At 39.7% G+C, this 25530-nt stretch overlaps 1 protein-coding gene across 2 annotated transcripts in view; it reads right to left on the bottom strand.

Annotated features, from left to right (window-relative positions):
* GPR89A (G protein-coupled receptor 89A) overlaps positions 1-14645 on the bottom strand; it is a 68597-nt gene extending 53952 nt beyond the window's left edge. The window contains exons 1-3 of one of the 2 annotated variants that reach the window (XM_063625934.1): positions 14434-14645; positions 6135-6194; positions 4007-4110 (exon numbers count right to left, since the gene is read on the bottom strand). In XM_063625934.1, coding sequence (XP_063482004.1) covers positions 4007-4110; positions 6135-6194; positions 14434-14475 — 206 coding nt within the window. In that variant the 5' untranslated portion in view covers positions 14476-14645. The remainder of the gene's footprint in view (positions 1-4006; positions 4111-6134; positions 6195-14433) is intronic. The other variant, XM_063625933.1, reaches the window with a different exon arrangement.
* Between the last annotated feature and the right edge of the window lie 10885 nt (positions 14646-25530).

Below are 25530 nucleotides of genomic sequence, written 5' to 3'. Positions count from 1 at the left end.
CCATTAACATGTATCAACATATGCCATTGCTGGTAGAATGACTATTGTTTTACCCACCCCCTAGGAATCTCATTTCAATGTAAGAATTATAGGAAAATAAATGTTAACAGTAATATGTGTTATACTCAAAAATATTTCTTTTGTACTCTTGATATAAACACCTGATTTGCATGAATTACTTTTATTAGTTTATAAGATGTATTTTATTAAAACTTTTTGTTAGCACTTTTTGTAACAGTTTTAATGAGATATAATTTACCCATTTAAAGTGTACAATTCAATGGTTTTTGTATACTCAGAGTTGTGCAACCATCACCTAAATTAATAGAACATTTTCATCACGCCATAAAGAAACGCTGTACCCATTAGCAGTCACTCCCTGTTTCTCCCCAGTCTCCTCAGCTCTAGGAAACCACCAATATGTAATCTTTTGTGACTGGCTTCTTTTACTTACCATAATGTTTGCAAGGTTCATCCATGTTGTAGTATCTATCAGTAATTCCTTTTATGGTTGAACAATATTAATCCCATTATGTGGATATATTATATTTTGTTTCTGCATTCATTAATTGAAGATATTTGGGTTGTTTTTAGCTATTATAAATAGAGATGCTATGAATGTGTGTGTATACATTTTCGTGTGGACCTATGTTTTCATTTCTCTTTAGGTAGAAATGGAGTGGAACTGTTGGGTCATATGATAAATCTGTATCTAATCTTTTAGGCACTCCCACTGTTTCCCAATGTGGCTGCATCATTTTACATTTTCCTCAGGAGTGTATGAGAGTTCCAGTTTCTCCTCAGCCTCGCCAACACTTGTTATTTTCTGGTTTTTTTTTTGGTTATAGCCATTTTAGTTGGTGTGAAGTGGTATCTCATTGTGGTTCTGATTTGCATTTCCTTGATGGCTAATGGTATTGGGCATCTATTCATATGTGCTTACTGGCCATTTGTATATCATCTTTGGAGAAATGCCTATTCAGATCCTTTATTCATTTGTTAATTGTATTATATTATTAAACTATAAGAATTCTTTATATATTCTAGATACGAGTCCCAGTCCATTATCAGATAGGTAATTTATAAAAATTTTCTCTTGTTCTTGGAATGGTGGTTCACTTTCTTGGTGTCCTTTGTATTTACTGATTTTAAACTTACTTAAGCCTTGTTTCAAAAAAGGCCTAAGTGGTTAAATGGCTTACAAAGATAAATAAAATACAGGATGATGAAATGAACTATAAGGAAATATGAACAACAATGGTAACAGACAGGTAAAATATTGGGCCAAGCCTGATGGCTATTATAAAATAGAATTCTGGAAAGTTGCTATGGGTACGTCATAAATTTAGCTTTAAGTTTTCTAATAGTCAATGTGAAATAAAAAATTTGATCAGTTAGATAAAATCATCATGTCTGTAAGAAAATAAAAATTCCTCAAAGGAAGCATAATTATCATTTATTGTTACTGAATTATTACCAAGATTACAATGAAATTTCTTCAAAGATTTCATAAAGAAAATGCAAAGGCAATTAACAGTGTCATCAACAACAGCCTTTCAAGAGAAATACCAGTTTCAGAGGGCTGTTTCTTACTGTTCCTTCCTTAGTACAGTTGGCAGGCATCACGAAACAAACAGCCATTCAGTAAAAGCTACCCTACAGGGAGTGAATACCATTTAGACTAGATACACTGACAACTTTTTGCTCCTCTAGGTGAACCTACTTTAGAGCATTTAGAGAAAGAAACAAACTGGACATCCTCCAGGCAATACTACATAGTATTTCAGCTAAGCTTCTGAAAGATTTTGGGAGGCAGTGGGTTTGAAATAACAAGTGCAACTTTAATTAGCAGTATGGACTGCCTATTAAAAGTGAACCACATGTTTTAGCTAGTCTTTTGAGCTGAGAGTAAAGTGATATTCTCTTGGAAAAACTAAGGATCCCAACAAGATTACATATTTGAATAGGAAGTCATACAATCTCTGCTCAAAGGTGAGTCAAAGGAATATTCTGGCCCAGATTCGCTTTTCAGAATGATTCTGAGTCCAGTCAATGGACAGTTATACATCATCAAGGTTCATATTTGTGTTCCATAATTGGGTGAAACATTAGCATGAAAAAACAGGTATAACTGAAGACATGTCTCAGACTGAACAAACCCAATCCTCTATAGAGCACACAAAGAAGAACCGGATTTTAGCAATGCTACTTCTTATCCTCTTTAACTAATTAAGAAATTTAAGAAATATATACCAAAGTATAACTGATGTTTCTTACTATATGGGTTATTAACTATAAGTTAAAAGTTGGGGGACATCTACCAAAAACAGTAACTATAGCTTTGGAATATCTGAATCCTCTGTATCAATATTTAGATGAGTAGTTGGCAAACTATGGCCTGACAGCCACCTGCTTTTACAAATTAAGTTTATTGGAGCATGGCCATGCTCGTTTGTTTATATATTGCCTATGACTGCTTTCGCTCTACAACAGCAGAGCTGAATACTTGCGATGGAAACCTTCTGGTCCACAGAAGCCTAAAATATTTACTATCTGGCCCTTTACAGAAGAAAGTCTGCCAACCCCTGCTTAAATAACAGTGAAAGATACAGGTTGTGATAATAAAATTTAATAGCCATTATTTAAATTAATACTTGTCTATTCTCTATAGCCACAAGATCTATATCTAGCTCATCCAAGAAAAGGTTTGGATTATTAAAGTTTAAAAGTAGGAGAATCAGAACATACTTCTATCTTACCATAATATATGTTATTCATTGTTCTATCAAGAGACCATTATTATCAACTCTGATTCTCTCTCTCTCACTCTTTTTTTTAAGAGATGCGGTCTCATTGTCTTGTCCAGTGATCACAGCTCACTACACATCCTCAAACTCCTGGGCTCAAGGGATCCTCCTGCTTCAGCCTCTAGGGTAGCTGGGACTACAGGCGTGTACTACCACACTCTGCTAATTTTTTAAATTTTTTTGTAGAGACAGGGTCTCACTTTGTTGCCCAGGCTGGTCTTGAACCCCTGCACTTAAGTGATCCTCCTGCCTCAGCCTCCCAAAGTGCTAGGATTATAGGCGTGAGCCACTGTGTCTGGCCCCTCTCTCTTTTTTTAACCTTTCAATGTTTTGTGATTAACCATCTGTATAGTAAGTTTTTCTCTTTAATTTAAATTTTGTTTTCAACTCTGATTATCAAAGGATTTGAGAGTCCAGTCTCTCTACAAGTCTCAAGTGCCAGGGGTCTATAATGAACTTACCTTGGCACTGAATCCCAACTTTAGAGTGAAAGACTGCTTTACTCCTAAAAGGTTTTTGCAGGGGGTGATAAAAAAGCACAACAAAGTCTGCATAGCATAGCTGATGAACCCTACATATAATTGCTGGCCTAAAAACATACTCAAGCTTGCAGATTAACAGGCAAGAAATATTTTGGATAGACTGTCTAATAAACTAACAAGTCTATTATTTGGAGGGGAGTAAAGAGTTCTTTTTAAAAAGTGTTTTAAGAAACACTTTAAATTCAACCAAACTTGACCATGACTGTAAAATCAATAAAAGTAACTAAGTTAAGTAAGAACTGGAGTTTCAGTCTTCAGAGAGATCATTAAGTAGCTCTGAGGAATTCTAATCTTTTCAGGTAGAGATTTTCAATCAGCAGAACAATGTGAAGGGCTGTCACTGGGATTCAGTCAGCGAGCAGTCCTGGAAAAATAAAGCTTCTAGGAGTGAAGCCTAGACTGTGGCTTCACAGCCTCACTCCAATGAGTTCTTCAGAGTTAATGGTCAGATCTTTTTTTTCCTGGTATCTCATAATCTTTATCAAACCAGCTATCAGGTGGCTGTGACCCATATCTGCTGTGATCATTGTAGTTACTGAGACTAAACTATTAACACAGTGTTTTTTTTTTTTTCAGTTATGAGATCCAAGTAGCTTTTCCACTGTAAAGAATGTAGCACAGAACTCTTCAAGACGAGTTTTCAGTACTCTTACTCACCTGCTATTCAATACTCCTAAGATTTCAAAGATGATAAGCTCAAACATGGTGCAAGAAAATGCAAACGTCACAGAGAAGATCACCTGTACAACATACTGACGTATCTGTTAAAAGCCAAATAGAGACTAGAAGTTATTTCCTTGTTTAAAAACTGAACTGATAAACTCCTTCTGGTTACAAATCAGAAAACTTATTTTGAGGAAATTCTCAAGTCATTGGAAGTATGGCCACAATAGCAACTTGCCTGGAGCTAAAGAAAAAGAATATAGGTTGCACTTCTGAATCTTGAGTCACTATTACCAGCATCCTCTTGTGGATGAAGAATTTTGAGGACAAGAAGATGAAGTGACAGGGTCATATGTAGCACTTAGAATTCCTGATGCACACTGACAAAAAACGGACAGATTTGTATATAATGGTTAATGTTTAAAGGGGTTCTTCAGCACTCTGCAGATCCTGGATCAGTTCTGGAACCTTCTTTGGGAGGTCTTAAAGTATTGGGCAGAAGAAAATCTCCAGAATCCCAGGCTCTTTCAGACAATAAACTCCCTGGGAAAGTTTAATGAAGAACATCCTAGAAATGACCCAAATGTAGACTATAACCACTGATCTTATTACTAATTAGGAGAACTAATTAGGAAATGTCGAGTCTAGGGTGGTGATCTTCTGAATCCAAAGCTTAAGATAAAAACAACATCAGCCTTGTGTTGTGGGAAGTCAGGGACCCTGAATGGAGGGACTGGCTGAAGCTGCGGCAGAAGAACATAAATTGTTTCATGGACATTTATTAGTTCCGAAAATTAATACTTTTATAATTTCTTACCCCTGTCTTTACTGCAATCTCTGAACATAAATTGTGAAGATTTCATGGACATTTATTAGTTCCCCAAATTAATACTGTTATAATTTCTTATGCCTGTCTTACTTTAATCTCTTAATCCCATCATCTTTGTAAACTGAGGATGTATGTCACCTCAGGACCCTGTGATGATTACATTAACTGTACAAATTGTTTGTAAAACATGTGTGTTTGAACAATATGTAATTAGTGCACCCTGAAAAAGAACAGAATAACAGCAATTTTCAGGGAACAAGGAAAGACAACCATAAGGTCTGACTGCTTGCGGGGTTGGGCAGAATAGAGCCATATTTTTCTTCTTGCAGAAAGCGAGTAGGAGAAATACTGCTGAATTCTTTTCCCAGCAAGGAATAACCCTGGGGAAGGAATGCATTCTGGGTGGGGGAGGTCTGTGAATGGCTGCTCTGGGAGTGTCTGTCTTATGCAGTTGAGATAGGACTGAAATACGCCCTAGTCTCCTACAGTGCCCTCAGACTTACCAGGATTGGGAAATTGCAGCCTGGTAAATTCTAGTCAGACTGGTGTCTGCTCTGGAACCCTGTTCCTGTTAAAATGTTTATCAAGACAATGCGTGCACAGTGGGACACAGACCCTCATCGGTAATTCTAATTTTTGCCTCTGCCTTGTGATTTTACTGCCCTTTGCAGCATGTGATCTCTGTGACCCACTCCCTATTCGTACCCCCCCTCCCCTTTTGAAATCCCTAATAAAAACTTGCTGGTTTTGCGGCTTGGAGTCACCATCCCCATCCTACCAATATGTGATGGCACTCCCAGAGGCCCAGCTGTAAAATTTCTCTCTTCGTGCTCTTTCTCTTTATTTCTCAGACTGGCCGACACTTAGGGAAAATAGAAAGAACCTACGCTGAAATATTGGGGGCTGGTTCCCCCAACAGCCTTGGGATTTTGGTATTAACTTAGAATATAAGACTTGCAATTCAGGGCCAGATAGACAAATGAAAGGGAACATTTGTGAGACATTATGAATTAAATTCTCTCCTACAGAATAACTATTTGCTATTGGTACATATCCTGATATGACTAAGGCATAACAATCCTTGCTCCTAACTTCTGGGCTATATTTGATTTGTCTTTTTTCCCCCCTTTTAAATCAATTAAGTCTACTTATATTCTCCAATCTGATAGTTATATAGTACTTATTTGGTAAAAGCTTCCTATCTTGGAAATGAACATAATGTTTCTTTAATGGAGACATTTTTCTTGTCAATCTAAATTCATATAGTTTAAGTAGGACAAAATTTCTTCTCACCTCATAGTCTTTAAACAATTGGCGCATGAAGAAAAGCCACCCAAATCCAAAAAATAGTATCTGGAGGAGAAAGAAGATAGAATGTCAATACATATTTTCTTTTGAGAAATGTTTTATAGAAACTCTTTTATGATAAAAGGTCTGCTAACTAGACAGTTAACTTATTTCAGGGATTAAAGATAAGATCCACTCTTATAAGACCTACTTATTAAAGCTCATGACATTGGAAATAAATGTTTAAACGCTCTTGGATTTTTGAAGTTATCCATGTTACAGAGTATGCTTTAAGACAAAAATGGAAGTACATATTTTCCCATAATCTTATGATAATCATTATATGAGCCAGAGAAGTTCGCAAATAGAAAAGAAGTCAGTGGCCAGGCGCAGTGGCTCACGCTTGTAATCCCAGCACTTTGGGAGGACAAGGTGGGCAGATCACCTGAAGCCAGGAGTTCAAGACCAGCCTGGCCAACATGGCAAAGCCCTGTCTCTACGGAAAATATAAAAATTAGCTGGGTGTGGGCACTTGTATTCCCAGCTACTCTGGAGGCTGAGGCATGAGAATCGCTTGAATCTGAGCAGTGGAGGTTGCAGAGAGCCAATATTGCGCCACTGCATTCCAGCCTGGGTGACAGAGTGAGACTCGGTCTCGAAAAAAAAAGAAAAGGTGTCAGAGTGAGACTTGCTTCTTATGGTTGATCTCTGATTGCAAGTATTTAAAAATAATACCAGCCTGGCCAACATGGTGAAAACTCGTCTCTACAAAACACACACACACACATAAAAATTAGCTGGGGGTGGTGGCGCATGCCTGTAGTCCCAGCCACCTGGGAGGCTGAGGTGGCAGGATCACCTGAGCCTAGGAAGTAGAGGCTGCAGTGAGCCATGATTGCACCACTGCGCTCCAGCCTGGGCAACAGAGTGAGACCCTGTCTCAAAAAATAAAAAAAAGTAAATTAATTTAAAAAATAAAAACTTCAGGGGAGAGGAGTTGAGACCAAAATTAGAGAAGTAGTAGAAAGCCTAATATTTTTTACATCTGTTTCCTTCAGAGAGTTTTCTTAGCTTCTCCACCATCCTGCCTAATCTACATAAAGTGGTTTTCACCTCAGTGTAAAGCCGAGAGATTGCAGGATCCCTCTTTTGTCAGTTTTGTTTCAAACTGGCAGACCACAGCCACATGACAGCTGACAAAGCTGGTCTGTAGTAAATAGAACTTTCTATACATACACACTGACACTACTCTTTTCTTCTTAAACTGGCTAGGACCTTTATGAATAAAATGATTTTATGTCTTTCTAGGGACTACTTTACTGAGCAAGTGTAAATTCAGTAGTTTAGCACAGACTACTTTAGCTTCTTATCATGCCCCTGCTGCCTAGCAAACTCATGTGTTCAGCCCCCTGGAACTTCTTTGGTTCTTTAGATCCATATTCTTCCACATCGAGACCTGTGTAGATGTTCCTCCGACAGGAACTTCTCTCCAGCCCTCTCCCAGTTATGCTATTTACTCCCTCTGGAAGGTCCTCTCTGCCCTCCCAAATGCAGATAAATTGCTCTTTTTATATAATCCTATTTTACATTGTACTTCCCTCATCAAAGTGCTTACCATACAGTTTTGTAATGTGTGATTTAAATATTTTTTGACATTAGATTATAAGCTCCATGAGGACAAAAACCATGTTTGTCTTGTAATCTTTGTATCCTTGGCATCCAGCACAAAGCCTGGCACGTAGCAGGCTCTCCATTAGTGCTTGCTGAATGGCTAAGTGGTCTACATAAAAGATGGTTTATTCTTTAGCATTCAATCTTAAATTTTCTGTAATAACTCCTATGTGCTATGCTAAGTGCTGAGGATACAAAGATGAATAGGATGGTTACTACCCTCTAGGAGCTCACAATATAGTGAAGACACTACATAAATAATTATAACATAATATGGATGTGCAATGATAGAAACACATACATGATATTTTAAAACAATATGAAAGAGGGAGACCAAACCAATCTGTAGGGGGTTAGGACAGATTTTCTGGAGATAATGCCTGAGCTGAAGCAAGTTTTATTTGGGGTTAAAACCTGATATTGTGTGCACATTTTGGGGTTATGTGCATTTTTCTAGAGTGGTTTCAAGGTATTCATCACACAGTCAAAGGTTTCCACCACCCCTAACATAAAAACCACCCTCTCAAAGGATGAATAAGAATCAAGTAGGGAGGCTGGACATGGTGGCTCACGTCTGTAATCCCAGCACTTTGGGAGGCCAAGGCGGGTGGATCACTTGAGCCCAGGAGTTCCAGACCAGCTTGGGGAACACGGTGAAACCCCATCTGTACAAAAAATACAAAAATGAGCTAGGTGTGGTGGTGCATGCCTGTAGTTCCAGCTTATGGGGAGGCTGAGGTGGAAGGGCCACTTGAGCCTGGCAGGTAGAGGCTACAGTGAGCCGTGAGCACATCACTTTATTCCAGCCTGGGTGACAGAGCAAAACCCTGTCTCAAAACAAAACAAACGAACAAAAAACGAATCAGGTAGGGTAAAAACAGGTGGTAGGGGTAGGAGGACAGGGCTTTCTAGATGGCAAAGGGCATGAGTAAAGGCGCAGAGGGAATAGCATGGTATATGCTGGGAACTACACATGGCTTGGTGCTGCTAGAAGATGAAATTCAAAGAAGGAAGAGGTTAAAAATAAGGCTAGACAGGAGGAGTGGATGTCCAATCACCGAGAGCTTTGAGGCCACCCTAAGGAGCTTAGATTATAGTCTGTAAGTGGTGAGGGTTATTTAAGCAGGGAAATGGCATGGTCTGATTTGTTTTATATTATATAGAGCAGTATGGTGGCTGTGTGGAAGACACATTTGAAGGAAACAACATTGTAGAAAGAGAAACATTATAGAAATGTGTTTCGGGAGTTCAGATGAAAGATGATGAAGCCCTGAATTAAGACATTTGATGACAGAAGAGGAGACAACAGATTTGAGAACTATTTAGAAGGTAAAATCAGCAGGGAGAAGTCAAGGATGACTAGTTTGGAATACAGGATGAATAGTGAAGCTACCCAATTTATATAAAGAATATTGGAGAAAGAAGAGGTTTAGGAAAGGGGGCAGAGGATGGGGAAAATGATGAGCTCATTTTTGAACACACTAAGGACCTGAGGGACAGCCAGCAAGATGGGTCAAGATACCCGGCAAGCATCTGGAATAAAAGACAGATTGTGAAGGCAGGTCTAAGATATACCTATGAGTTGAAACCACCAAAGTACATGAGATCACCTGGGAATAGTATCTAGAGTAAGGAGAGCAATGTGCCAAGAAGAAAACACTAGAGGATAAGGAAAATAGTTTTGAATGGTGAGGTAGAGGCAGGAACCAGAGTGTAGCAGGTCAGAATGAATGGGACTAAAGCAGTGGGGACAGTAAATGCAAATTACTCCAGGGAGAGCCAGGAATGAGAAAAAAAGAAAACATCAGATAATAGGCTAGAGAAGAATGTGGAATAAAGGGAAAGTTTATTGGCCAAGGGGAAAGAAAGCAGTCAAGTAAGGAGAAAAAGATGAGAAGGATGATGGAATACTAGAGGATGAACTGATAATACTATTAATTTATTATTATTATTAGGTAACTTTTATTGAGCATTTATTTTACTGCAGGCTCTCTAAGTAGTACTTAGCATTATAATCTTATAAAAAACATTAAAAACTCAGTACGGTAGGTTTGATTATCCTATTTTCACAGAGAAAGATGAGGTTTAGAGAAGTTAATCAATTTATAGTAAGTGTCAGAATCAAGATTGAACTCAAGCTTGTTTGACTCCAAAATCTGTGCTTTTTTTTAAATATTATTTTTTAAGCTCTTATTGAGTCTGTCTGTTTAAAAAATCTGTGCTCTTAACCACTTAAAATAAGCTACTCTAAGATTAAAGGTAGGTAGAATGGCTTTAAACCGGAGTAGGGGAACCCCGTTTTCTGAAATGGGAGGAAAGGAGGTAAGAATGGTTGTGAACACAGATAACCTTTTAGATTAAAATGCAGAAAGTATTAATAGTAGGAGATCATACCTTTTGGCTTCACTTTTGTTGAGTAAGTACGAGGCAAGGTCATCTGCTAAGAGTAAGAGAGGTGAGTATAGAAAAGGGAGCTTTGAGGAGAGTGACAAAGATTCAGAGAAACTTTGAGGGGAATGAAACAAGTAGCTGATTAAGGTCAAGAAAAGGAATAATTCAGTGAGCTGAGGGTTAAACTCATGGCGTTGGCAAATACACAGCTATGTGATTTTCATAGTAGCCTTCAGGCCTCTGTATTAGTAGTAGACAAACTATAGCAGTGATCCAAGTGTGGACTTATATATATATGAAGGTAAACAAACAAGAGGGTGTAAGAAAGTAAGTTGGATCCAAGCATCTAGATCAAGCAGAAAAGGAAAGGGTCAAATAGATCAGGAGAAAATGTCCAGGATGTTCTTTGGTTATTATAGTCACCAGTGGAGACAGATGTAAATTCAGAGTTTAGACACCGTATTTATATGACTCATGAAGTCACGACTGAAGATAGAGAACTTGGGCAGTTAGGACTGAGGGTGGTATGTATAGTGGAAATGGATGATTAAAAAAAAAAATCACCAAGATTGCTGTGAAATGGAACTTTAAACAAGGAAGAGAAAATAAGCAAAAATTTTAAGTTTATATGGTGGGGAGGGGAATGGAAGAAAAGAGAAACAGATATATACCTTTAATATTTCATTGTGGCCTCCTTTCACATTAAAAAAGAAAGCTTAAAAAGACTTTCAGAACAAAATTATGTCCTTTGCAGCAACATAGATGCAGCTAGAGGCCATCATCCTAAGCAAATTAACGCAAGAACAGAAAACCAAATACCACATGTTCTCACTTCTAAGTGGGAGCTAAATATTGGGTACTCACCAACAAAAGATGGCAAAAACAGAAACTGGAGACTACTTGGGGGCAGGGGAGGGGAGAAGGGGGAAAGGTTGAAAAACTAATTATTGAGTACTATGCTTAGTACCTGGGTGACCGGATCATTTGTACCCCAAACCTCAGCTCCCACAATATACCCAGCACAAGTACCAAATCTAAAATAAAAGTTGAAAAAAAAAAGACTTAAACTACACACACACACAAAAGTAGCTGGAGAATTCATTTACATCCAAGATAAACACAAATTCTGGCAAGATTATAGAGGATCCAAAAAGAAAGCAGAAGCAAAATGCAATTTCAAATAGCTTTGCAAATAAAATGGAAGGCGCATAGCTTCTTATTAAAAACGAGACTTAATACTTTCAGAATTGTACAGTCTTGACCTTAGGACTTAAGAGTGTACTCTGGAACTGGTAAGTCTTATGATGGTATGGAGGGCTCAAAACATGAGTTAGATAACAGTTGCTTTCATAAAAGTGACTTCTGGGTTGAAAATTAGCTACTGTTAAAAAAAAAAAAAGATGGCCATCAGCAGGATAGTTATTAAATAATTAACTATAAAAGACACCTTTCTTGGATCACTTATTCACCCTTTTAATCACTTAACAAATATTTGTTAGTGCCTAATATGTGCCAGGTCCAAGAGATAGAATGGCAAACAAGAGAGCATGAATGCTACTCTCAAGGAGTTTATAATCTACGGAGGAGATAAACAAGTAATCACAAAACAATGTGGTAGTGTTGTTACAGGGGAAGTAGGTGAAGGGTACTATGGCAGTAAGTATAGGGACATCTAGTCCAGCCTAGGAGAAGCTTCTTGGATGTTCAACTTGAGATCTGAAGGCTGAAAGGGGAGGGATATGAGGAAAAGGCCCAGAAAGAGGAAACACACCGTGTGGAAATCTGGAGGCACCATAGCATGGCCAGGTTAGGGAACTAAAAGAAGTTTAGGAAGTCTAAAGGATAAAATGGTGAAAGCCACAGCTGAACAGAGAAGAGCCAGGGTCCCATCAATAAGGGACCTGATAACAGCGAGGGTCCCATCAACAATGGACCTGAAAAGCCATGTAAAGGAGTTTGAACTTCATCCTGTGCCATGGTGAGCAAGATTCAATATGTGACCTCTGATTTCAGATTTCATTTCAAGTAAACCTTTCAGTTAACACAAAACAGAAAAAATGAGGGAGGAAGGGCGCAGGGGGCAATGGTGGTGTTTCCAAGGTAACCACACCTCTCTAGAGAGGTGCTTTTTATTAAACAAATATTCACTACAACTCTACTATGTGCCCACAACTGATCTAGATGCTGGTGAATACAAGAGAACAAGAAAGACAGTATCTTGGACTTCATGGACAGATAACAAACACATGAATAGACAAATCAACTATAGTAATAAATGCCAAGAAGAAAATAAAACATGGAAATGAGGAAGAAGGCAGCCGAAATGGAAAGCTACTTTGGCTGTGGGCAGGGTATCAGGTAAAACCTTCCTAAAGTGACATTTTTATTAATACTGAAAGGATGATAAAGTAGTCACATAAATATTTCAACAGAGAACATTCCATGCAAAGGAATCTTTGGGTCTTTCTTCCACATTTGTAAAAAGCAGGTTTAACAATTAATTACTGCACGTGGATGCATGTGTGAGGTGAAAGTCTATGATTATAAGGCACACAAAATTAGAAAGCCACTTCCTTGGTTCAACGTATCAATTATATCCATGCTAAAAATCGTAGAGGCTGCAATGCAAAGCCAATTTTCTACTGACATTCTTACCTTTATTCTAAGTTAAAAGAAAAGCTAATTAAATATTGTTATTTTCTTAAATTGGTACTAGGGCTAAAAATAACCCTGAGTTGTCACCAAGGGCACTGGGTAGTCTTAAAACGGTTTTAAGCAGAAGAGTTACAGGTCTAAGTTTTTTTACATTAATACATTTGAATACTATGCAGCCAATAAAAACAATACTTATGAAAACTATAAAAAAGGTGGTAAATTTTAAAAATAAAAAAAAAACTATTGCATTAGAGTGATAGGATTATGGATGGCTTTTCCTTCTTTCTTATTTTATTTTCTTAATTTCTAATTGCATTAGAGTGGTAGGATTTTCTTAATTTCTGCATTTTCTTAATTTCTAATTGCATTAGAGCGGTAGGATTATGGATGGTTTTTCCTTCTTTCTTACTTTCTTATTTTCTTAAATACTGTAAAAGTTTTTGAAGAGAAAAGGACAATGCTCTGCTCTACGGAGACGAGTATTAGGATGAAGCAATACAAAAACTGAATCAAAGAACAAATTTAGTTCACTTTAAGCCCCAAAAGGTAACTGTTTCTGTTATTTGCCGTTTGAGAGAAAGAACAAGTAAAAACAACCACACACACACAAAATCTTTATTGGAAAGATGAGGGGGAAAAGATCAATAGGTAGTCTGAGCTTCACAAATATTAACAATTGGCCAACAATTATTTATTGAATGCCTGCACTTGGAAGTGGGGATACAGCTATGAACAAGGCAGGATCTCAAAAAACAAAATCATAAACACATATATAAATGATGCCAGTGCTATGATAAATGCTAGGAAGAAACAATAATTAACAATGGATTACATGGTAAAAGCAAAAGGCTCACTAGACGAAACTTCTATTGAGCAGAGACAGTGTCTTACATGTTTGTACGCTCAGAGCTTTATATAATGGTCGATAAATGTTTGTTGACTGTACAAATGAAGGTGGCCAATGGAGAAGAAATGAGGGTCAGAAAAACATCCGGAAAAGGTGGGTAGCTAAGCAGAGGATAAAGGACGAGGTGTCAGTGCAAAAACGAAACCTTATACTTTTAAGCATAGGTATAACCTTATATTGATACTTTGAAGCAGCAAATTTCTCCACACCCGGATTCAGGATTTGACATCTAACAGCAAAGCCTGCACTGACGTGTCCTCAGTATCCAGCCCTGATTGGCGCGTCGCAGACCCCGCGCCCACAACCACACAGGCTTTCCCAGTCCAAGATCAGTGGCGCAGGCCGGAAGCTTCGAGGAGCTCCTAGAACCGCCGCCTTAGCTGGCGGCGCCGGCTCTTAGCATGGAGGCCGGCGGACTCCTTCCAAAAGTGGAACGAAATTCCGGGGATGGATGCCGGGTGGGGCCGCGGACGGCCGCAGGCCAGCGTCCTGACAGCCGGGGCTGAGGGAACCGGCCGCAGCAAATCGCACACCCTCTTAACGCTCTGGGTCCCAGAGTGACTGGCGCAGCCCGCCTAAGAGAGGAGCGAGACGCCGGACCAGCCCGCACCGCGGAGGACCCGAGAGGGCGATTCGGGAACGGGAGGTGGACGGGTGTCGGGGCGGGAGGCGGTGACTCACCTGGGAGGTAATCATGATGCTGGAGTCGATCAGGAAACTCATGGCGAAGTGTAAGGAGGGCTCCTGCCTCCACTTCCCACTTCCCGAGGCCACGGCACGCTGGGGCCACAGGCCCCCTCACACAGGCGGCCTTCTCCCAGCTGCCGCCGCCGGGACTGCAGCTCTCCAGTCCAACGCCATCAAGCTGCGCCCCAGCCAGCCAATCAGCGGCTACATCCACAGCCCCGCCTCGGGATCGGGGTGGGTGGGGAGGACGCTAGGCTCCCGCCGCGGAGGCCCCAGGGGCGGGGCTAAAAGCAGCAATGCAAGGTAGCGTTAACATTTCTGAGGCTGAAGGAGGTAGGGCCTGAGAGCTAAGTGGTAATTCTGTTTTGTAATGATCATAAGGTAATAATGGTAATTATAGTAAGTCAGGCATTGTGTCCTAAATGTTATAACTTTTACTTGACTCGGCAAATATGACTGTACAAAGTGAGGGAAGACTGGAAAGTCAGATGAGGTATTAACAAATATAACTAACCAAATACATTTCTGTGACAACAATGAAAAGCACACCGTCTGTAGCAATTTAGTGATAATATTGTACTGCATATCAGTCAGGCCACAGGTGGAGTACTGCACTCCGTGTACTACACTTTTAAGAGATTTTACAGGCCGGGCCGGCTCCCGCCTGTAATCCCAGCACCTGGGGAGGCCAAGGCGGGCGGATCACCTGAGGTCGCAAGTTCGAGACCAGCCTGACCAACGTGGAGAAACCCTGTCTCTACTAAAAATACTAAATTAGCCAGGTGTGGTGGCGCATGCCTGTAATCCCAGCTACTAGGGAGGCTGAGTCAGGAGAATCGCTTGAACCCAGGAGGGGAGGTTGCGGTGAGCCGAGATCACGCCATTGCACTCCAGCCCGGGCAACAAGAACGAAACTCCATCTCAAAAGAAAAAAAGAGAGAGATTATACAGAGACATATTGGAGCTCGCTCAAATGTGAGCCACCAGATAAGGGCTGCTGGACGGAGGCGAAGAAAGATGACTCAGAGCATGACATCTGTCTTCATGTGAAAGAATGGGTAGAACTGATGTGGTCCTACGAGTTATCTGTAGGGCAAAGGATTGGAAGTTAAATAAAGATAGATTTTAATTCAAACAAGGATCAGTTCTTTAAGAGTCTGAAGAAGGGTTATTTTAGGAAGTAGCTCCCTCTGCCCCCTTCCCACCTGTTGCAGTGGATCAAATATACACTGAATCACTACCTCATTCATTCAACACTCATTTCATGAAGGCTTAACGCATTGCTGTGGGGCTTACTCTGCCGCTGACCTGGGGCCTAGCTAGGCTTTGTAGTCTATATAGTCTCATAGTCCTGCAAACTGGCTCCAGCCCAGGAAATCTTCCTGTGTAGGAGTGGCTGCAGTCAAGCCGGGAAGACAATCCTGAGGGGACCCAACATCCAGCATCTGAATTCAGACTACTATAGTTTGAATAAGTGACCTGCAGATTCATTACACACAAGGGAACATGTCTTCCTTTTGTTGGATTGAACTCTGTGATACCAAGCGGTCAAAACTACCTGGCAGATGTCCAATCCCTGATCCAGAATTTCAAGGAGCTGTGGAGGCAGCTCTACTATGGGAGTGTCATAAACCAGAGAACTTTGTGTCTAGGCTATATCTATTAGGGAAGCAGGTAGATTCCCACATAACAGCACCTAACTGACATTCAAGAGTGTGTAGAGTGCAGAGTGCTGAGAGAGACTATCAAGGCAAGCAGGTTACCTTGGTGGCTTACTGGGGTGTACAGTGGGGATCAGAGTCTCAGTAACCAGGAATAGCAGAGAAAGGTGTGCAATGCCTGCTGGCCTAAGGCCTATGCAAAGCTTTGGGTGACACTATTCAGAATTCTCCCTACTGTACCACTTGTGTCCAGGTAAAGGACAGGCCTAGGTGATTCAAGCGACTGCTTTACCCCCTGATTTTGATTGAGGAATGTCTTTAGAAACCTTCGCACTGCATTTAGTATCCAACTGACTCTCTTTCAAAGCAAGTCTCTACTGCTGGTGGTGGACTCTGACACTAAAATGGCTTGTCCTCCCATCTCTACCGCTGGTAATATTCTCCCGATACACTCTAGCTGCTGCCATCCTCTTAGAATAGTGAGATCTTTTGGTTCTGCCTCCATGGACAGTCACACCATCTGGGCTCTGAGTCCCCAGTTTGTGCTATTTTTCTAAGGGAGCTTTTCAAAATATGTCATGTTCATAACTAGTAGCCATGGTTTGCCACTCATCCAGAGATTGACAGCCAGTCCCATAGATGTGCTATGAAGAGTGGATTGACAAGATGATCAGTCTGTGTCCTTGGGATGAGTGTTTGCTCACACCACTTTACTGTCCTTTTTCATAGCAACTGCAGTGTTCATACCCGCGGTACTCTCACACTTCCCAGCACCATCCACATACTGACAGCTAACTACTTCACCCCCTTCCTCCAAATTAATGCAAAGGACTGAGCCCAGGAGTTGACACTAACACTAGATCCCTGGGAAACACCCTAGTACCTCTTCTCCATGCACATACATAGCACCTGCCCATGCCAGTGGCTGAATGATCTCTGTTAGGGATTTTCTTTTGAAACTTTTTACTTATTGTGACATAGTTGTAGATTCACATGCAGTTGTAAGTCTGGGATCTTTTGAGACATACGATATCACCAATTCCGTGGCATCCTACTCCAACTGTCTCCCTTCGTGGATAGACATCCTATCTTGTACTTTTGCCCACTGTGCCAGGCTCACTCAGTCTCTGAACTCTCCTGTGTGCCCCACTAAGTCACCAGTGTAAGCTGGATAGGAAACCCCAAGTATTCAGAGGAAGAGTGTTTATTTCCCAATAGTCCCATGGACAGTATCTATATTTGATACCTAGAAAATATATAGGTGCAGTTTTCTCAAAGTGTGGTTCTCTAATGACTTGGGGAGCTTATTTAAAATGTAGATTCATAAGTCCTAATGTAGACCAGTGGACGTGGGATTTCTGAAAGTGACTCCCAGGAGGAATCTAGGAGTCAATTAATTAATAAGTAAAAATTATATATATTTATCATGCATAAAATGATATCTTGAAATATGTATACATTGTGGAATGGCTAAATCAAGGTAATTAGCATATGTATTACTTCAGATATTTATTTATTTTTGTGGTGAGAATACTTAAAATCTACTCTCTTAGAGATTTTCAAAAATGCAATACATTGTTATTAGTTACAGTCACCATATTGTACAATAGATCTCTTGAACTTACTCCTCTTATCTAACTGAAATTTTGTATCCTTTGACCAACATCTCTCCAACTCCACCCAACCATCCCCCCAGCCCCTGGTAATCACCACTCTACTCTCTGCTTTTGTGAGTTCAATTTTTTTTTGAGGAGGAATCTGCATTTTTAACAGTATGCCAGGAGATTCTTAGGCATACTGACTGGGGACTGTTTGTGAGACTCTGCTCCCCATCTCAAAACTTTCCTGGAGTGAGTTAGCGCCTTCACACTAGGAAAATGCCAGCTCCGATTTGCCTAGAGAAAGGGGACTAAGGGCCAGAGTGGTGCCAGCTTTGCTCTTTGCTTTTTTCCACTCCCGCACCCTTTCTCTAGATATGCTCACTCCATAGCCTCAGGAAGCCTAAAAATCTTTTCCAACCACTTGTGCTTTGGCTCAAGAATTCCCCTTCATCTTCCTTGAGTCTACTTTGAACCTCTTCCCTAGTTGGTTCTCACTTTTCCATACCTTCTTGGAGGTGCATTCCAGTCCTTTCCTCTTACACAATCTCATTTTGGATATATTGACCTTGGTGCTGACCTGGTATGCACTACCCTGTCCAGGGCCTTGATTGGTTCATATGAGTTAGAGTTAACTCTGTATCAAGTGCTTGGTTGTTCTTGAGGCCGTGTTCCTGAGCAATAAAGATTAAATAGTTGTGTGCTTTTATGCAAGTTACTAAACTCTCTGTACTTCAGTTTCCTCATCTGAAAAATAGAGATAGTAATAGTATCTTATCTCATAAGGTTATCATGAAGATAAAGTAATATACATAAAGCCCTCAGGAAAATAAGCACTTTATAGTAAGTATGCAACAATTTTTACGCAGTATTATTATTATGAGTTTACATTCAGTTTTCCTTCATTGTTAATTAGTTTCAATATATACTTATTTATTAATATTTACAAATGTATATTTAAAAGTTTTGGTTGTCAATTATTCAAATTATACTGAAAAGACTGATGATTGTAGAGCTCTTAAATTTGGAAAGATTCAGAGGCCTTATTTGAAATATATAACACCAACTTTATTGAAACTAATTTTGGGATTCTCTGTTAATATAATTATCATGCAGAATGAATTTGATCCATATACTTTGTGAACAAAGGGGAAGAATATGTAGAGATTAAATTTAAAATGGAATATATTAGTTGAAGTTCAAAGTAAAGGATGTTCATATTCTTATTGTATGTACTGTTCCAAACTTCTGGTCCCCTGCCGTCTGTGATCAGGCAGAGCAGAAAGCTCTCCCTACTGCCCCATCACTTCTTGCTCCAGGACTAACCTCTTCTTGGGATAACTACCAGCAGGGACATTTGCTTATTTTAAAGAAGTCCCCATCTTTACTATTGGATTGAGATTTGCCACCATAACATTAAGACAGTTGCAAAGGAGTACAACACTGGCATATTTCCAAAGTCTGGGATATTCATTCTTATTCTTGGTTAACGTGATGCATACCCACACCAATGCACATATACCTTTTGATTTTCCCAAAATTGGATCACGAGGAGTGCTATGGACTCCTCGTGATCCAATATTGAAAAAATGGATCCCGTTTGTGTACCCCCAAAATGCATATGTTGAAGCCCTGGTTCCCGTTGTGATAGTATTTGGAGGAGGGGCCTTTGGGAGCCGATTAGGTTTAGTCGAGATCATGAGAGTGAAGCCCCATGATGGGATTTGTGCCCTTCCAAGGAGATGAAGGAACCAGCACGCTCTCTTTCTGACAAGTGAGTATATGGTGAGAAGGCAGCTGTCTGTGAACCAGAAGGAGGGCTCTCACCAAGAAGTGACCATGCTGGCACCCTGATCTTGGACTTCTGGCATCTGGAACTGTGAGAAATAAATGTTTGTTAAATATATACACCTACTATGCACCCACAAAACTTAAGAATAAAAAATTTCAAAAACTTTGTTGTTTAAGCCACCTAATGTACGGTATCTTGTTATAATAGCATGAACTAAGACAATGAGCATACTATGTTGTTGTATAGTTTTCATTATATTTCATTTTAGAAATATTTTATGGGGCTGGGCATGGTGGCTCATGCCTGTAGTCCCAGCACTTTGGGAGGCCAAGATGGGCGGATCACTTCAGGTCAGGAGTTTGAGACCAGCTTGGCCAACATGGTGAAACCCTGTCTCTACTAAAAATACAAAAATTAGCTGGGCATGGTGGCACATGCCTGTAATCTCACCTACTTGGGAAGCTGAGGCAGGAGAATCACTTGAACCTGGGAGGCGGAGGTTGCAGTGAGCTGAGACTGTGCCACTGCACTCCAGCCTGGGTGACAGAGTGAGACTTCGTCTCAAAAAAAAGAAATATATTACAGTATTATAGGCCAGACATGGTGGCTAAAACTTGTAATCCTAGCACTTTGGGAGTCCGAGGTGAGAGGATCACTTGAGCTCAGGAGTTTGAGACCAACCTGGGTCACATTGGGAGATCCTGTCTCTACCAAAAAAAAAAAAAAAAAAAAAATTAGCCAGGCATGGTGGTGCGCACCTGTAATCCCAGCTACTCTGGAGGCTGAAGTGTGGGGATTGCTTGAGCCTAGGAGGTTGAGGCTGTAAGAATCTGTGATTGCACCACCGCATTCCAGCCTGGGCAACAGAGTGAGATCCTGTCTCAAAAAAATGTATATTATGAATATTTTCTCATGCCAAATACTTTATAGCATTTTTATTAACTCAATAACATCCCATCATATGGTTATGTCATTTGTAACTTAACCAATCTACCTTTTGGATTTTTGTTTTGGTGGTGTTTACTATAATAAAATAATATGATGGTGAAGAATTTGGCCCACAAGAAACACTTATTCAAGCCTCCAATTTTCCCTGGGCAAGGGAAGGTCACTGTGTCTATGTTCCAGCAAATTCTGAGGACACACATCAAGGTCCTGCAAGCTTGGCTACTGTGGTAGCCGGAAGTGAGCCTGTGAACTTCTGCAGACCAATAGGCCGCTAATGACTAGTGAGAAAGAGGTCAGGCCTCCCTCCCAGCAAGTGCTTCCCAGAAAGTCTCAGGGGTTTTCCTTGAGCCCCTCACTTGGAGGGGAGTGAGGGAAGGGGGTGAGAAACACCACAGCTCTTTCTTCTAGTCTGACAACTCTCTTCAAAGACTGCTCCTATTGGTCAACCCTTATCTTTCTCTTAAATAACTCAGAGGTGGATTGTGAGCAAGACCGTTTGGGGGCTACTCTTTTTTTTTAAGCAATTCTAGATTGTGCTTTGTACCACTTTTTAGAAAGTGTAGACATTGAGCATTTATTGTCCTTGGTTATGTAGCCTTACTGAAACTCCAAGACATAGGAAATATTTGTTTAACATTTCATTACATATCCATTAAATCGGACTTGTAAATTACATTCAGGTCCTCTCTATTTTCATCTTCTATCAATTCGTCAAGGACTGAAGTCTTTTATTGCTACTATTTTTCTGCCCATATCTCCATTTTTTCTGAGAGCTTCATACAGTCCAGTGCCTTATTTTTCAGTGCAAAATGATTCATAGTATGTCTTTGTTGCATATTATATTTTATATTAATAAAGACCAATATTTTGATTTGGTTTAATGATTCTGCTCTTGTATTTTCTGTGTTTGGTCTTTATTTTTGCCTTTTTTCTGTTTTTTCTTCTTTTTGCTATATGGACTGTGTCGTCCTTGTTTCTTGTTTTGTTTCCTAGTAATCTGGAAGGCATGCCTTTTGTTTTAAAATAACACACACAACTTTATATTTTTCTTATTACTAACATAGAGAATAAAATAGTATCTTTGTAAGTTGAGAATACCAGGAAACTTCTACTTTCTCACATTTCTCCTTGTTACTCCCTTCACCCCACACAATACCCAAGTTTATGTTGGTGTAATCTGGGATTTTAAACCTTACTTTAAAAATATATTTTTGTTAAGGATTATTTATGATATTTGTATTCTGTTTTGTAACTATACTTAAAATAGTTACATTTAATTCATTTTATGCTTAAATGTCTTCAGTATTCATCATCAGCCTCTTTCATACTTTGCCTTCTTGATTTCTTTCTTTTTTTTTTTTTTTCTGAGGCAGCATCTCACTTTGTTGTTCAGGCTGGAGTGCAGTGGCATGATCACTGCTCACTGTAGTTCCTGGGCTCAAGTGATCCTCCCACCTCAGCTTCTCAAGTAGCTGGGACTGTAGGCGTGCACCATCATGCCTGGCTAATTTTTAAATTTTTGTAGAGACAGGGTCTCACAATGTGCCCAGGCTAGTCTCAAACTCCTGAGCTCAAGCGGTCTTCCCACCTCTGCCTCTCAAAATGTTGGGATTACAGATATAAGCCACTATGCCCGGCCTTGAATTCTTTTAAAAAATATTTCTCTTGAGCGGACGCGGTGGCTAATGCCTGTAATCCCAGCAGTTTGGGAGGCTGAGGCGGGTGGCTCACCCGAGGTCAGGAGTTCAAGACCAGCCTGGCCAACATGGTGAAACCCTGTCTCTACTAATAATACAAAAATTAGCCAGGCATGGTGGCACATGCCTCTAATCCCAGCTACTCGTGAGGCTGAGGCATGAGAATTGGTTGAACCTGGGAGGTGGTGGTTGAATGAGCCAAGATCGCACCATTGCACTCCAGCCTGGGCAACAAGAGTGAAACTCCATCTGAAAAAACAAAAAACAAAACAAAACAAAACAACAACAACAACAAAAAACAAAAAATATTTCTCTTTTGGCTTGAGTGGGTTATGAAATAAATTTTTCTTTAAGAAGGGTTTGCATGTATTTTGAGCTTTTGCATAATTCAGAGTGCCTTTCAATTGGCTTCACATGAATGAAATTTGGCTTGTTGTGGAGTTTTCAGCTGAAGTTTTTCATCTGCAATATTCTGTGGATAATCTCTTCTTTTCTGAAATTTAATGTGTTATGCAGAAGTATGATGCCAGCCTGATGTTTTTTTTCCTTTGTGAGTAACTTGATAAACACTCTTTTCATCCACAGTTGGCACTGGAAGGACTAGCGCCACATTGAGAGGGTTGGCTGAAACTGAGAGCCATGAGTTTTTGGTTCCTTATGCTCACTCCAGCTTCCCTTTTCCTTTTGAGCTATTACTCATCCCTATGACCAACAGTGGCCTCTGAGGGAGAGGAGGAATCTCTCTCCTTTACCCTCCAGACCACATAAACCCTTTTCTTAAATCTCTATCAAAGCTGAGTCTAAGGTGCATTTTTATTGTCTTTCCTCCAATAAGACTAGGCCGGGCGTGGTAGTTCCTGCCTGTAACCCCAGCACTTTGGGAGGCCGAGGTGGGTGGATCACAAGGTTTGGAGTGTGAGACCAGCCTGGCCAACATGGTGAAACCCCGTCTCTACTAAAAAAAATACAAAAATTAGCCAGGCATGGTGGCATGTGCCTGTAGTATCAGCTACTCTGGGGGCTGAGGCAGGAGAATTGCTTGAACTCGGGAGGTGGAGGTTGCAGTGAGCTGAGATTGTGCCACTGGACTCCAGCATGGGTGACAGAGCAAGACTGTCTCAATAATAATAATAATAATAATAATAATAATAATAATAAGGCTATGCTAAATTACAGTAATCATATCACATACAATATTATGAAGGTGAGGATAGCTAATATTTGTGGAGTGCTTATTATGTGCCAGGCACTGTTTTAAGATCTTGGCTTGTATTAACTCATTAACTCCCCAACTTAGTTCCTAGGTTGCCTCCATATGGCAGATGCCATTTCCCCTTCCTTTTTTGGAAGCACTAGTGAGCATATTATGACTCTTTGGATTGCAGGCTCAAGAGAATGAGGCTCAGGGAAAGGAATTCCCTCTTGTTTCTGTTTAAGGCCCACTTTCCAAATTCTCTTTTCTCATCTTAGAATCTTCCTCTTTTCAGCAGTTGACATTTGAAATATCTATTATCTTCAAGGAAGCCTCACCTCCTATTGAGAGAGGTATGACCCTACTCTATGTTCACAAGCAGACAAGAATGTGAAAACATAGTTGTTAAACAGTGGTACAAAAACCATTGCAGGGGTTGTTTCATTACATTTCTAAATTATAGAATTATGTCTTTATACTTGCAAATCAAAATTTATCTAGACTTTTTCCCTGGTGCATGATGAGTCCCTTCCAATTTGCAATTTCAGGTCTTTTATCAGCTCAAGAAAATTTCCTTCTATTGTATCTTTAGAGCTTATGGTTCACTTGTCCTGACTTTTCTTCAGGAGCATCGATATCCATGTGTTGGATTTTTATTGTCTTTCCTCCATATCTATTATTTCTTCTTGGATAATTTTCATCTCTTTGTCCTTTCTTTTGGCATTTGGGAGAATTTCTGATATTGATTCTTTACAAAATTGATTTGGTTTTATGTATTGCTAATTTTGCTCTTTATTCTTAAATTCTGCTGTGGCATTGTTTGCTAACTCTGCCAGCTCCTTTTACAATTCAATCTAGTACCTTATTATCTTGTGTTTCATGTATTGTTTTATAGAGTCCATGTTTTCTTTCACCTTTTTTTTGAGAGTACAAAACAGATTTTAAATAAATTTTCATTTTTAAGTAAAGATTTTTTGCAATTATGCCACTCTTTTACTTTTGGTCTTCATTGTTTTCTTCTCATGTCTCTGACACCTTCCACAGACTCCAGGTTATTCTCTGTGTAGTTGTTGTTATTTTCCCTATCTATTACTTATCTATAAAACTGAGAATCTCATCCATCCCAGAATAGGTATAGGACCTGATTAGACACAGTAAAATTAGGTCAACAGAATTAATGAAAATGTAAAGAAGAATTCTCTTTGACTATTGCATAAGTAAATTCCTAAAAAATATTTAAAGGAAGACAAGTAATCTATAATTCAAGAAAAATATAGAGTTGTCCTAGAATTTAGTGCCTTAGGCTGAAGCAATTATGAAAAAAAACTGGAGAAAGTTGACCTTCTGATGTGAGAGATCTTAGAGAAATGAACAATTGTAGTATCATAACGACATTCCCTGTCACAATGTCTGCCTTATAGATATTATTGAGTTTTTAAATTGTTAAGTTATATTCCATTGGCTCAGGTCACTTGTGTTTATCTAATCTCATCATTTTCTGTTGGTTACATTGATCTAACGCAATTTTGGAGGCACCTCATTGTTTCTTCCATCTACAGACCTAGCTAGTTTAAAGATGAAAAATGCAGCAGATGAGAAAGAAAAATACAACTGGAAAATTTGGATGAATTAGAAACACTAAACAGTTTTCAGGAAAGCTGAGTGTCAGAGAAAAACAGATGCTGGAGGAAAAGAAAAAAAGAGGACACAAAAACTGTCCTGTCGGAAGGGGTCATGACCACACATTATCCTCGATGATGGCTTCTAATTTTTTCTTTTGCTTGACCAATTCTACTGAGACCCACTAATGCATTTTCCAGCTCCAAGATTTGATTTTTTTCTCTTACTTCAGTATCCTTGTTAAATTTCTGGTATATTTCTGAATTGTTTCTCTGTGTTTTCTTGAAGTTCATTGAGCTTTCTAAAAATAGCTATTCTGAATTCCTTGAGGTTACACATCTCCATCTCTCCACGGTTTGTCACTGGGTGCCCTACTTGGTCCATTTGTTGAGGTCATATTGACTTCAATGTTATTGATACTGTCAATGTTTGTCAATATCTGGGCATTGAAGGATAAAGTATTTATTCCAGCCTTTGCAGTCAGGTCTTGTTTGTACCTGTCCTTCAGAGGACCTTCCAGGAATTCAAAGTGGGCTGATGAGTTCCCTAAGCCAGTGATCACTGCAGCCGTTTTTGTACTACA

The sequence above is a fragment of the Symphalangus syndactylus genome, chromosome 12 (genome assembly GCF_028878055.3).
Source record: "Symphalangus syndactylus isolate Jambi chromosome 12, NHGRI_mSymSyn1-v2.1_pri, whole genome shotgun sequence".
Taxonomy (NCBI): Eukaryota; Metazoa; Chordata; class Mammalia; order Primates; family Hylobatidae; genus Symphalangus; species Symphalangus syndactylus.
This window is presented reverse-complemented; position numbering and strand designations above follow the sequence as displayed.